The sequence below is a fragment of the Drosophila teissieri genome, chromosome 2L, assembly GCF_016746235.2.
Source record: "Drosophila teissieri strain GT53w chromosome 2L, Prin_Dtei_1.1, whole genome shotgun sequence".
NCBI lineage: Eukaryota > Metazoa > Arthropoda > Insecta > Diptera > Drosophilidae > Drosophila > Drosophila teissieri.
In genome coordinates this window covers 14,143,096-14,154,042 of record NC_053029.1, presented here as the reverse complement: position 1 = coordinate 14,154,042, position 10,947 = coordinate 14,143,096, and the positions used below count along the sequence as shown (strand labels likewise).

Here is a 10,947-nt window from a genome sequence, read left to right as displayed (position 1 = left end):
TTCAAACGGAAAATGGTTCTAAAGGTTAAAATTCATTTTTGTAAGTAATACATTGCTTTTGGAGTTATTTCTCAGAACTGGTTAGTGCCTATTAACTATCCATATTTATAAGAATACTTTTATTTTCAATACTTTTTCAAATATACATGTTAGACAATCTTATGCTTTGGCTTACTGTAAGGAATGGGCGAGTACAAAAAAGGGCGTGACTGCAGCCATAATGCGGCGTTAATACAGCCAGCAGTTGGTGGTTCAATCTCCCTTAAAAAATCAAGAAAAACCCGCGCTGAAGAAAGAAAAGCATCCTGAGGCGAATTTGCATAGGCTTAATTTAAATTCCCTTAAACAGCAGCCCGATATGTCTTCGCCTATGTGTGTGTGTGTGTGTTTGCGTGTGCGTGTGTATGCATGGTTGGGGCCAAAAAGGACAATGATCAGCGGACCTTTTTTCCACCGAAAATGAAAACTTGGCCAAGCCGAAACCGAAGAACAACCGAAAAGAACTTGGAAAACCGGGGGAAACCAGGCGAAAAGGTTGCACCCTTAAGTTTGGTAAATAACTGCAGGCTAGCCGGGAAGACTCATACACACACACACCCACACAAGCACACACACACAAACAGGGCAAAAGGATATACCAGGGGACACTGAAGACCTTTAAGCAGCGACATAACAAAATCAAAAGGATTTTGCGTATAAGTTGCAAATTAAGTTGCCCTCATCCGTGTTCCCACGCCCCTTTTTTGCCATTTGTTCATGTCCTTGTTGCGCCCTGCCTTTCCCCGCAGCCCGGGCTTTCCACAGCATTTCCAACTTCATCATCTTATGTGCTTATGATATCCTTTTGGCCCTGCGGCCAAGGAACAGCAGCCAGAAACAACAATAACCAGCAGTGAAACATGTCCTTGGCCTCGGCACACGCTTCCCATTCGGGTTAAACTTGTCAGCGATTGCGGTGAGTTGGGGGCATGGGTTAAGGATTGGGTGCTGAGACCTTAAATTAACAGATAGGATATCCAGAAAGAAGTCCCAGGAGTTGAACGATCCTGCGATTAGGCGTATTTTTCTGAATTTTAATTGTTCAGTGAACATGTAAATTGCGACTGTTGAGAATATTATAATCTGTTAAAAGCCCACTGGATCTATCTATTAGCTTGTTTATTTCAGCTAATGAGAATCAAGAGCTTTTGATTAGATTAGTTGCGTAAGCAATTTCAATCGGAATTGCAACGTCATTAGGTAATTACGCTCGTATCTATTATCTATTAATAAAGCGATAAGACTGTGTCCAATTAACTCATATAAATGTTCTTTGTTTATAGAAAATTGCGATAAATCAATTAAATGATATCTTATATCTATTTGCATATTTTATGGGTACATTTTGATGCGTTTATTAGGAGATAAGATTAGATATTTTAGCCATAAATAGATAAAACGTCAAAGTAGGTTTCATAAACGTTTATGCAATATTTATTTTTTTAATTTCCAAGCTCTACTTTTTAGCAATCTGTAGCTGAAATCCCAAAGGCGCATCGAATAAGCCCATATTTAGACGTTCATATTTATGGCATTCACTCGAATTTCCAAGCCTGCTCCTGTTTTGTATTTGCCCAGTCTGATACTGCACAGATCGACTTAAAAATGCCGAGAGGGGTAAATATCTGGCAAAGGGTAACGAGTGGCGCAGGGCTTATCTAACCATTCCAATATTGTGTGGCCGTTAGCCTCTGTCCCGAAAAAATCCTTTAATTGAGTGCACACTTAGGCCAAGCAGCAGACGGAAGAGCAAAAAAGACACTCACCCACACCCACACCCACACAGCACACCAGCACAACCACACACTCGCACACTCACACCAAGCGGGCAAGGGGTGGGGGGCTTTTAGAAGTCCTTGCCGCCTGACTGCCGCCTTTTTATGCGCTCTTAGCGCCATTATCCTTTTACGATTATCGCCGCTAAAGCAAAATTGACTGTTTGACGTTCAATTGAAATTTTGCATTAAAGCTCAATGGCTTAACCCCTTCAAATTATGCAATAAGTCCCCAGACCCCACCACCCCCACCACAGCCCCATCATCCTCTGTACTCTCGTCCTGTGAAACTCCGCCACCAGCAACGCAATCCCAAGCTGAGCCCAAGCAGCTTTCAGCTCGCAACTCGCAGTTTGCAAATGGCAAATGGTTCAGGGACTCGAGGGGGGCCGGGGGAGGAGGGGAAGGGGGAAAGGGGCAGGATGTCGAGATGTGGAGCAAGGATACTCGCCTTCTCTGAGATCCAGAGCGATGCCAACGAAACGGAACGGAGCGAGCATCGAATGGCAGCCAATTAGCGCGCATTGCTCATACGCCACGTTTGTCATGGCAGCCAGGCTCCCACACATACACTTGCACTCTTCCGCACTCTCTCTCGCACACACACACACACGTCTGCAAGAGGCAGACACACTCCAAAAAGTGAATTCTCATTTAGTTTACATAAATTTGGTACCCTATTTGTATTAAAGGGTTTTAGAGTTTCAGTGTTAGAATAGCTGATTAAAATAAAGAATATGTGCATTTTCTTTTATTTCTTAATTATTTTATATTACAATTAATGTTTCCATATTACGCCTCTTTCAAGACTTTCTCTTACAATTTACACAGATATGAATCAGTTCACCAATTGTCATACTCCTTTTTTCAAGTGCACTCGCATTTTCTCTCAGTGAGGGCCCCTCGCATAGCGGAAACGGAAGTTGTAGGGGGATTTTCAATTTGCAATTGAACTGATTCTGATTTTTTGGCTTGCTTCTTTTGCTGGGCGCTCATTTTATGGCTGACTTGGTTTGCCATAGTGGGCGGGAGCAGGCGGGCTGCGGAAATGTAATCATCGCAATCCACCGGGTGGGCGGCAAGGGGGCGGTGGGCTGGGAGCGGGGGGCGCTGCAGCGAGCGTGGTGGCGACTTGTACATATATACTTACATTTAATTTCCACTAATTGAATCGAAATCGATCTCTCGCTCCCTTGCTGCGGAAAAAAGCCCTTCACAGGGCCTTGACGTTTGCTTTTTCGATTGCGGCTGCCAGAGGTGTGAGCTGGGAAATTCGGTCCGTTTTCCCGTTTTGCCGTTTTGTCGGGGCGTGGCCGCTTTTGGCGCATTAACAAACTTTTCCTATAAATCAACCAAATTTTTTATAATCTCCTTTGGGTTCCCACCGCCGTTCGGCAAAGGATTAACTGCGGCTGGCATCCGCAGGGAAGCTGGTTGGATGGAACATTTCAGAGCAGAGCAGCCAGACGATGCACCATTATGGCTTCTAATGAGCAAAACGCGTTGGCGGGTAAATGACTTTTCACCGACTGGAAAATGATTGCGATAAGTTGGGTGCAATTACTACTCGATAATCGCTGTTCGGTGGCGGTTCGGTTCAAAGGGCTTTCCTTCTGCAGGCAAACGTAACTACTATTTTGATTATAATTATCTAATGGGCGCTTTTGCCTTATAATTTAATAAAATCTTAGTTTTAATAAACAGCTTGTAATATCAAAGTCCTTATTAAATAATAGTATATGTATAAATATTTGTTATATCATTTACTATCGGTACAACCATATGAACATATTATAAAGATACCGCTAAAATAATTTTAAACAGCTGCGCTAAATAAACATATTTCATCCTTTATAATTTTGGTAATGTTGACCAGTACTAATCCCTTATAGCTTCTAATAGTCCTCGACATTCTCCTCTATATCCCGAAAAGTGACAAGGATATTGTCATGCAGCTTGTCCATGCTCTCCAGGACAGACGCCTCGCCCACCTTGGGGTCAAGGAACTTCATGGTGGAGAGCTCGTACAGAATGTGAGCGCCCCTTGTCCGGATCAATCCCCAGGTTACCCGCGCCTCATTGTCCGCCGTATTCTGCACCGCCAGGATCGCCGCATCGTAGAAGGCCATCATGTTCTTGAGCATGCCAACGGTCTTGTAGAAGGGACAGAAGGCATCGTACGAGGAGTAGGAGTTCTGCTGCAGGAAGTCGTCCTTCAGCATCTTGGCCACCTCGAGGGTGATCTTGTCCTCCTCGTTCAACGACGACTTGCCCACCAGCTGGACGATTTCCGCCAGGTCATCCTCCTCCTGCAGCACCTTCTTGGCCTTGGCTCGCAGAAGGCTGAACTCCGGATTGGACTCCTCGTAGAAGGTGTCCAGAGTGCGCATGTACTTGGAGTAGGACTGCAGCCAGTTCACCGATGGAAAGTGCTTCCTCTGGGCCAGCTTCTTGTCCAGACCCCAGAACACCTGAACGATGCTCAGGGTGGCGGAGGTCACGGGATCGGAGAAGTCGCCACCAGGAGGCGACACAGCTCCCACAATGGACACGGAACCCTCACGCTCAGGACTTCCCAGGCACTGCACCAGTCCGGCTCTCTCGTAGAAGGAGGCCAGGCGGGCTCCCAGGTAGGCCGGATAGCCAGCATCGGCAGGCATCTCGGCCAGACGTCCGGAGATCTCTCGCAGCGCCTCGGCCCACCGAGATGTGGAGTCCGCCATCATGGACACATGGTAGCCCATGTCGCGGAAGTATTCCGAGAGGGTGATGCCCGTGTAGATGGAGGCTTCTCGGGCAGCCACCGGCATGTTGGAGGTGTTGGCCACTAGGGCGGTGCGCTTCATAATCGACTCCATGGTGCCGTTGACCTCCACCTCCAGCTGTGGAAAGTCCCGCAGAACCTCAGACATCTCGTTGCCACGCTCGCCGCAGCCCACGTAGATGATGACATCGGAGTTGGAGTATTTGGACAGGGACTAGGGTTATAAAAAACTATTTTTATAACTGAAAGATTAAAGCCATGAATCATTGCAATCAAATAGACTCAAAAGCCTTTTTAAAATATAAAGGAATAAAATCAAACAGAAAAGTATCAATCTCACCTGTGAGATGACAGTCTTTCCGCACCCAAACGCTCCCGGAATGGCGGTGGTTCCGCCCTGGACACATGGAAAGAAGGCGTCCAGAACGCGCTGGCCAGTGAGGAGGGGGGAAGTGCTGGGGAGCTTGTCCTCCACCGGACGACACTTGCGTACCGGCCACACCTGGAGCATGGAGTGCTTGGTGATCTCGTCGTTGAACTCCGTCTCCACGATCACCTCGTCCACGCAGTAGTTTCCAGGCGGGGCCAACCACTTGATGCGCCCCTTGCAGCGGGGCGGCAGCATCAGGCGGTGATCGTGCATCATGCTGTTTTCGAAAACAGATCCGTAGATACCCCCGCCGTTGATCAGTGCATCGACCTTCAATTTTCCGGGTGTGAACTCGTAGTGAATGGTCCTGGGCAGAGAGGGCGTATCGATGCCCTTGGGCACGTAGATGGAGTTGGTCAGTTCACTGATTGATCTCAGGGGACGCTGGATGCCATCGAAGATGCTGCCCATGATGCCCGGTCCCAGTTCCACGGAGAGCGGTTTTCCCGTCTGGTAGACAGGATCTCCCACACTCACACCCGAAGTATCCTCGTACACCTGGATGGTGGCCATGTCGCCCTCCAGGCGAATGATCTCACCCACCAGCTGGGAGTGTCCCACGCGGACCAGCTCGTACATGGCTGCTCCGGCCATCTCCTCGGCATTCACCACCGGTCCGGAAACTCCGAAAATGCGACCCGTCGGCACCTCGTCTTCGTCCTCATCCGATGAATATTTGTGCGTTTCCACCACCTGCTCGATCGCAAGTCCCGAGTCCTCATTCCGGTCGTCCATGGTGATGTGAAGGCTCTTGTGGGATTGATCAGACCCCCTCGTCGATGGTTTCGAGGGTCTATCTTCGTCATCGCTTTTAATGGGCGGGCTTTCCGGCTCAGGTACAGGTTTGCGAAGTTGGGTGGCAGGGACTGCCGGTTGGGCTTTCCGGTCAGGTCGTGGGCATGCGCAGGATACACAGGTGCACTTCCTGGCGGGCTTAGGCATGGACCGAGGCTCCGCATCTTGGTTTGGCGATCCCGAGCTGCGGGCTGTGTTGTCGTCTTGACTTGTATTACTTTGAGTGAAAGAGGTAAGCGGTGCAACCCAGGACTTCTTTTCCATTTCGCTTAAATATAAACAATTTTTCCACTTGGTACAATTTTTGCTAATATTGTCAAATAAATGGAACAGAAGGGGCAGAAGTGTATGGAAAGACTAGGATGATGACTTCTACTGAAATTTTTGAAATTATTATATGAAAGTAACTTTTTATAATAATACCTACTTTCTTTTGTGCGACCATCGTTTATATAGTCAAGTATATAAATTTTTAATGCATTTCCAAATTAAGTTCATAAAGAAAAAAATACATTTTTTAAGTTACAAAAAAAGTATCTTTTTATCGATGACACAGTTTTTTAATCCACTTTTGCTGCCAGTGAAATTCACTTTCAATTACATTAAATGTATTTGTTGTTGCACTTTATTCGTACATTTAATATTTCATACTTTAAATATTTACATAAATTTAACAAACAAACAGGAGAAAACATGACTTTTTCACAAATAAACAAGAATTTCCATTCATTAAACAATAATACTATTTATGCATGCATTTGTATTTGTGTCTTTTATGTATGTGTTGTGTGTGTGCGTTAGTGTCCGTGTACTTTTATTCAAGTGTGCTGTTGTTGTTGTTCTTGTAAATGGAAGTACATAGCAGGACGTTGTAGTTGTTGTTGCCTTGAGCTGCCCTTCAGTGGGCGGAGGGGGCGTGGTTAGGGAAAAGTATTAACCGCAGGCCGGAATGTTTACATCTCTCGCAGGCAGCAAGAAGTTGTGGTATTTGTTGGACTTTTGTTTTTCATCGAATGCAGCACGGAATTGTTGGTGTTTGATTAGGCTTTTCGGGTGGTTTTTGACTGCTTTCATTTTTAAACGTTAACTATATAACAAATATAAGATTAGAGTGTAAAAGTAGGGCCAACGCGGTCTCTAGTCCTCCAGATTCCTGAAGGCCTGCTGCAGGTCCTCGTGCAGCTGCTCGAAGTCAGCCTTGATCTTGGCCTCACCATCCTTAACGGGGTCCTGAAATGGATTGGAAAATGTGGTTAAACAGTCTCTACGAATTGACCAAATCTGTGTGTTGACCCACCTTGAACTTCATGGACGACAGCTGGTACATAATGTTGCCCATAGCCTCACGAATCACGTTCCAGGTGATCTTGTTCTCGGACTGAGCCGTCGACTCCACGGAGTGACGGGCCAGGTCGTAGAAGTCGATGATGTTCCTCAGCATGCCCACGGTCTTGTAGAAGGGGCAGAAGCGATCGTACGAGGAGTAGGAGTTCTGCTGCAGGAAATCGTCCTTCAGCAGCTTGGCCACCTCCAGCGTGATCTTGTCGGTCTCGGCCAGAGAGGCCTTGCCGACCAGCTGCACGATCTCAGACAGATCCTCTTCCTCCTGCAGGATCTCCTTGACCTTGGTACGCAGTGGCACGAACTCGGGGAAGTTCTTGTCATAGAAGTCATCCAGGGCACGCATGTACTTGGAGTACGAAATCAGCCAGTTGATCGAGGGGAAGTGCTTGCGCTGGGCCAGTTTCTTGTCGAGACCCCAGAACACCTGTACGATACCCAGAGTGGCGGATGTCACGGGATCGGAGAAATCACCACCAGGAGGAGACACAGCTCCGACAATGGACACGGATCCCTCGCGCTCAGGGTTACCCAAGCACTTGACGCGACCGGCACGCTCGTAGAAGGAAGCCAGACGAGCTCCCAAGTAGGCTGGGTAGCCGGAATCGGCAGGCATCTCAGCCAGACGACCCGAAATCTCACGAAGAGCCTCAGCCCAACGGGAGGTGGAATCAGCCATCATGGACACGTTGTAACCCATATCACGGAAATATTCGGACAAGGTGATACCAGTGTAGATGGAGGCCTCACGAGCAGCCACAGGCATGTTGGAGGTGTTGGCCACCAGGGCAGTACGCTTCATGATGGACTCGGTCACACCGTCGATCTCCACGGACAACTCGGGGAAGTCACGCAGTACCTCAGACATCTCGTTACCACGCTCACCGCAACCGACGTAGATGATCACATCGGAGTTGGAGTACTTGGACAGAGCCTGCGGGCAAATAAGGGATTGGTCAGGGATTATATTTTTATGACACTTGAGTGCATGGAGGCTACACGGGGCATCGCTCCTTAAACTCTCAATTCAAGGGACTCCTCTCACCTGCGAGATCACAGTCTTGCCGCAACCGAAGGCTCCGGGAATGGCGGTGGTACCGCCCTGGACACAGGGGAAGAGCGAGTCGAGGACACGCTGTCCGGTGAGCAGGGGGTGGTTGGCGGGCAGCTTCTCGGTCACGGGACGGGGCTTACGCACAGGCCACACCTGCAACATGGTGTGCTTGGTGATCTCTCCATCGAACTCCGTCTCCAGGACGACATCGTCAACCTTGTAGTTGCCGGAGGGGGCGATGTAGCGCACTGTTCCCTTGGCGCGGGGGTTCACGATCATCTTGTGCTTGACCAGGGTGTTCTCATGCACCAGACCGTACAGGTCACCTCCGGTGATGTGGGAGCCGACCTTGACGTTCAGGGGGTTGAACTCCCAGCTGGCCACGCGCGACAAACTGGGCACGTTCACACCCTTGGGGATGTAGATGGACTCGGTCAGCTCGTTAATGTCCTTCAGGGGACGCTGGATACCGTCAAAGATGCTGCCCATGATACCGGGTCCCAGCTCCACGGAGAGGGGCTTGCCGGTACGCAGCACCGGATCGCCGACAGTCACACCGGAGGTCTCCTCGTACACCTGGATGGTGGCCATGTCACCTTCCAGACGGATGATCTCGCCCACCAGCTCGTAGTAACCGACGCGAACCAACTCGTACATAGCTGATCCGGACATGGCCTCGGCAGTGACGACTGGAATAAAGCGGTTGCTTGGGTTAGAGGGGCTACATGATTCTCATCAAGTTTTCATAACTCAGCCAATGAAGATGGAACCAATTCGGCCTTGATCATTTTCTTTTACATCTTTTTACTGTTATTGATATTTACTTGTATTTTTATAAGCAAAGTGTAATTATACAACAAAATTTTAAGAAAAAATATAATTCATACAGTGTAAGTAGTTATTTATTAAATTTTTAAAAAATAAAGATATAAATGTTTGAACTTGTTGAATAATAATAAATAGTTGGCTCATTTCTTAAGACGCCATTAATAAACACAGACGTGTAAATTCTACATAGAAATAAGGTTTCCAGTTCACTTGTATAGCTTGTATTAGTTCTAGATAGCATGAGTTATGGTAGTCAGTATAGTTGGGTGCTTACCAGGACCGGAGACAGCGAAGACACGTCCATATTTGGACTCACGCTCCTCATCATCGAAACGTTTAAGGTTGGACATTTTGCTTTATTCTGTTTTAACGACTGCAATGGAGAGAAATTAGAGGGGGAAATTTGTAAAATGATGGTTGGAAAAGGGCAAAGATAAAGGTGACCATATTCTTATCACTAATTTCTTTCTTGGCCCTCTGTCAGCTGACAAGGTGCAGGTGTATCTGCTTCATTTACAGGTTAAGTTTAGGGAGAGTCCACAGCTCCCGATTTTTCGATTATAGGTTATAAAGTGGTAGGTGAGCAGCTACTATTTTCTATTGATTTAATTATTTTTTAACTCCCCCTCTTTGGTTATGCTGCGTAAAACTTTAAAAGCAGAGCTTTCGTTTCACGTGACAGAGCTTTGAAAGTTCGAACAGAGCAATTTATCAAACTAATCGCTAAATAAATAAATTAATTGCTGAGAAAACACACGCACAGGTTGACAAATTAAGCGGAGGAATGTAACTGAAACGCTTGTTTTTCAAAATATGCGGGTTTTCATATTTATCAGCGAAGAAAAACAAGAGAGAGTGGAGTGGGAGAGTAACTCTCCGCTCCGGCTCTCTCGCTCTCCATTCGAGTTCGAATATTTGACAATTGCTTTTGACGTTGATCACAAGACTACTGTCATTGCCGTCAGCTGACAAATGAAAAAAAAAGTGGGTAAGGGAAATGGTAAAAATCTTGGGCCGCCTTTTTAGCTCGCTTGTTCTCCATATTGGTTTTTCATTATCGGAATACTAAAAACTCCCACTTCGGTTTCGAGTTTCGAAGCGGGAGAGCAAGCGAGCGCCAGAGAGGCGGCGATCACAAGACCCGCGGTGCGACAGAGATGGAGCGAACACGGGGAAGGGGGTCAGCTGACAAGGCAAAATAATTTTCCACGCGCAAATTTTCACGTTTTCATACCGCACTTTTTTAAGCTCCTTCGAAAACTAATTTATATTCCGCTTATTCTGGGATTATTTTACTCAAGTTTGGGCTTGGGCTGCACTTATTATCTAACACACTTGCAGTCTGTGTGCGTGTTTTCGCTCTGCGCTTTGATCGCTGCTTCGTCACTTTTTCGGGGCGAATTCAAGACGGATTTCAATGCCGCTTTCTTTCGCTAATTGTTTAAATCGCCCAGAACCGCTTTGCAACCATTATTTATTATTACTTATTGGCTTTGGGTGGGTGTGTGTGGTGGGGGGGCTTACTTTGCTGTGTCTTCGCGTTCACCTTGCGAACGTGTGATTGCTGCTTTTCTCCAACAGAACGAACTAAAACCGACTGAGCCGCAGAAATAAAACGTCGACGCTCGCACTTCGAAAAGCTCCCTTCCGCGATTCGATTTCGATTTCGACCCGTGTGATCGCGAGCTTTCCGCGGCGAGCTTGCAATCGAAGTTGTGAGCTGATATCGAGTGCGAGCGGAGCTTTCGCCAATCGATGTGCGGAAGCGAGACGGAGCGAAAAAGAGCTATGGAGCGGGAAGGGTCACACTGGCTTGAAGTAGTTCGTGGGCTAATTCTGAAGTTTTGGAACTTCTTTTCGGGGTTTTTAATCTACAAGTAAAATGAAATCAGTTAATAATCGGGCTAAACCATAATGCAAT

General features: G+C 47.1%; 2 protein-coding genes across 2 annotated transcripts; both read right to left on the bottom strand.

Moving 5' to 3' along the window:
- Positions 1-3,600: 3,600 nt before the first annotated feature.
- LOC122611962 (V-type proton ATPase catalytic subunit A-like) lies at positions 3,601-6,168 on the bottom strand. Its single transcript, XM_043785400.1, has 2 exons — positions 4,919-6,168; positions 3,601-4,792 (listed from the first exon to the last, which is right to left on the bottom strand). The coding sequence occupies exons 1-2, from the start codon at positions 6,065-6,067 to the stop codon at positions 3,710-3,712; spliced, it is 2,232 nt and encodes a 743-aa protein (XP_043641335.1). The 5' UTR covers positions 6,068-6,168; the 3' UTR covers positions 3,601-3,709.
- Positions 6,169-6,400: 232 nt separating this feature from the next.
- LOC122618296 (V-type proton ATPase catalytic subunit A-like) lies at positions 6,401-10,698 on the bottom strand. The gene is made up of 5 exons (XM_043794636.1): positions 10,551-10,698; positions 9,301-9,399; positions 8,190-8,887; positions 7,101-8,078; positions 6,401-7,033 (listed from the first exon to the last, which is right to left on the bottom strand). Exons 2-5 carry the CDS (start codon positions 9,374-9,376, stop codon positions 6,941-6,943), a joined length of 1,845 nt encoding a protein of 614 aa, XP_043650571.1. The 5' UTR covers positions 9,377-9,399; positions 10,551-10,698; the 3' UTR covers positions 6,401-6,940.
- Between the last annotated feature and the right edge of the window lie 249 nt (positions 10,699-10,947).

What these genes read in the sequence shown, in the direction of transcription:
- LOC122611962 (XM_043785400.1), bottom strand. Translation starts at nt 6,067, where the DNA reads ATGGAAAAGAAGTCCTGGGTTGCACCGCTTACCTCTTTCACTCAAAGT. An exon ending in GAAAGACTGTCATCTCACAG is followed by an intron (nt 4,793 to 4,918) that starts GTGAGATTGATA and finishes TTATAACCCTAG; the next exon opens with TCCCTGTCCAAATACTCCAA.
- LOC122618296 (XM_043794636.1), bottom strand. Translation starts at nt 9,376, where the DNA reads ATGTCCAACCTTAAACGTTTCGATGATGAGGAGCGTGAGTCCAAATAT. An exon ending in CTTCGCTGTCTCCGGTCCTG is followed by an intron (nt 8,888 to 9,300) that starts GTAAGCACCCAA and finishes GCTTTATTCCAG; the next exon opens with TCGTCACTGCCGAGGCCATG. An exon ending in GCAAGACTGTGATCTCGCAG is followed by an intron (nt 8,079 to 8,189) that starts GTGAGAGGAGTC and finishes ATTTGCCCGCAG; the next exon opens with GCTCTGTCCAAGTACTCCAA.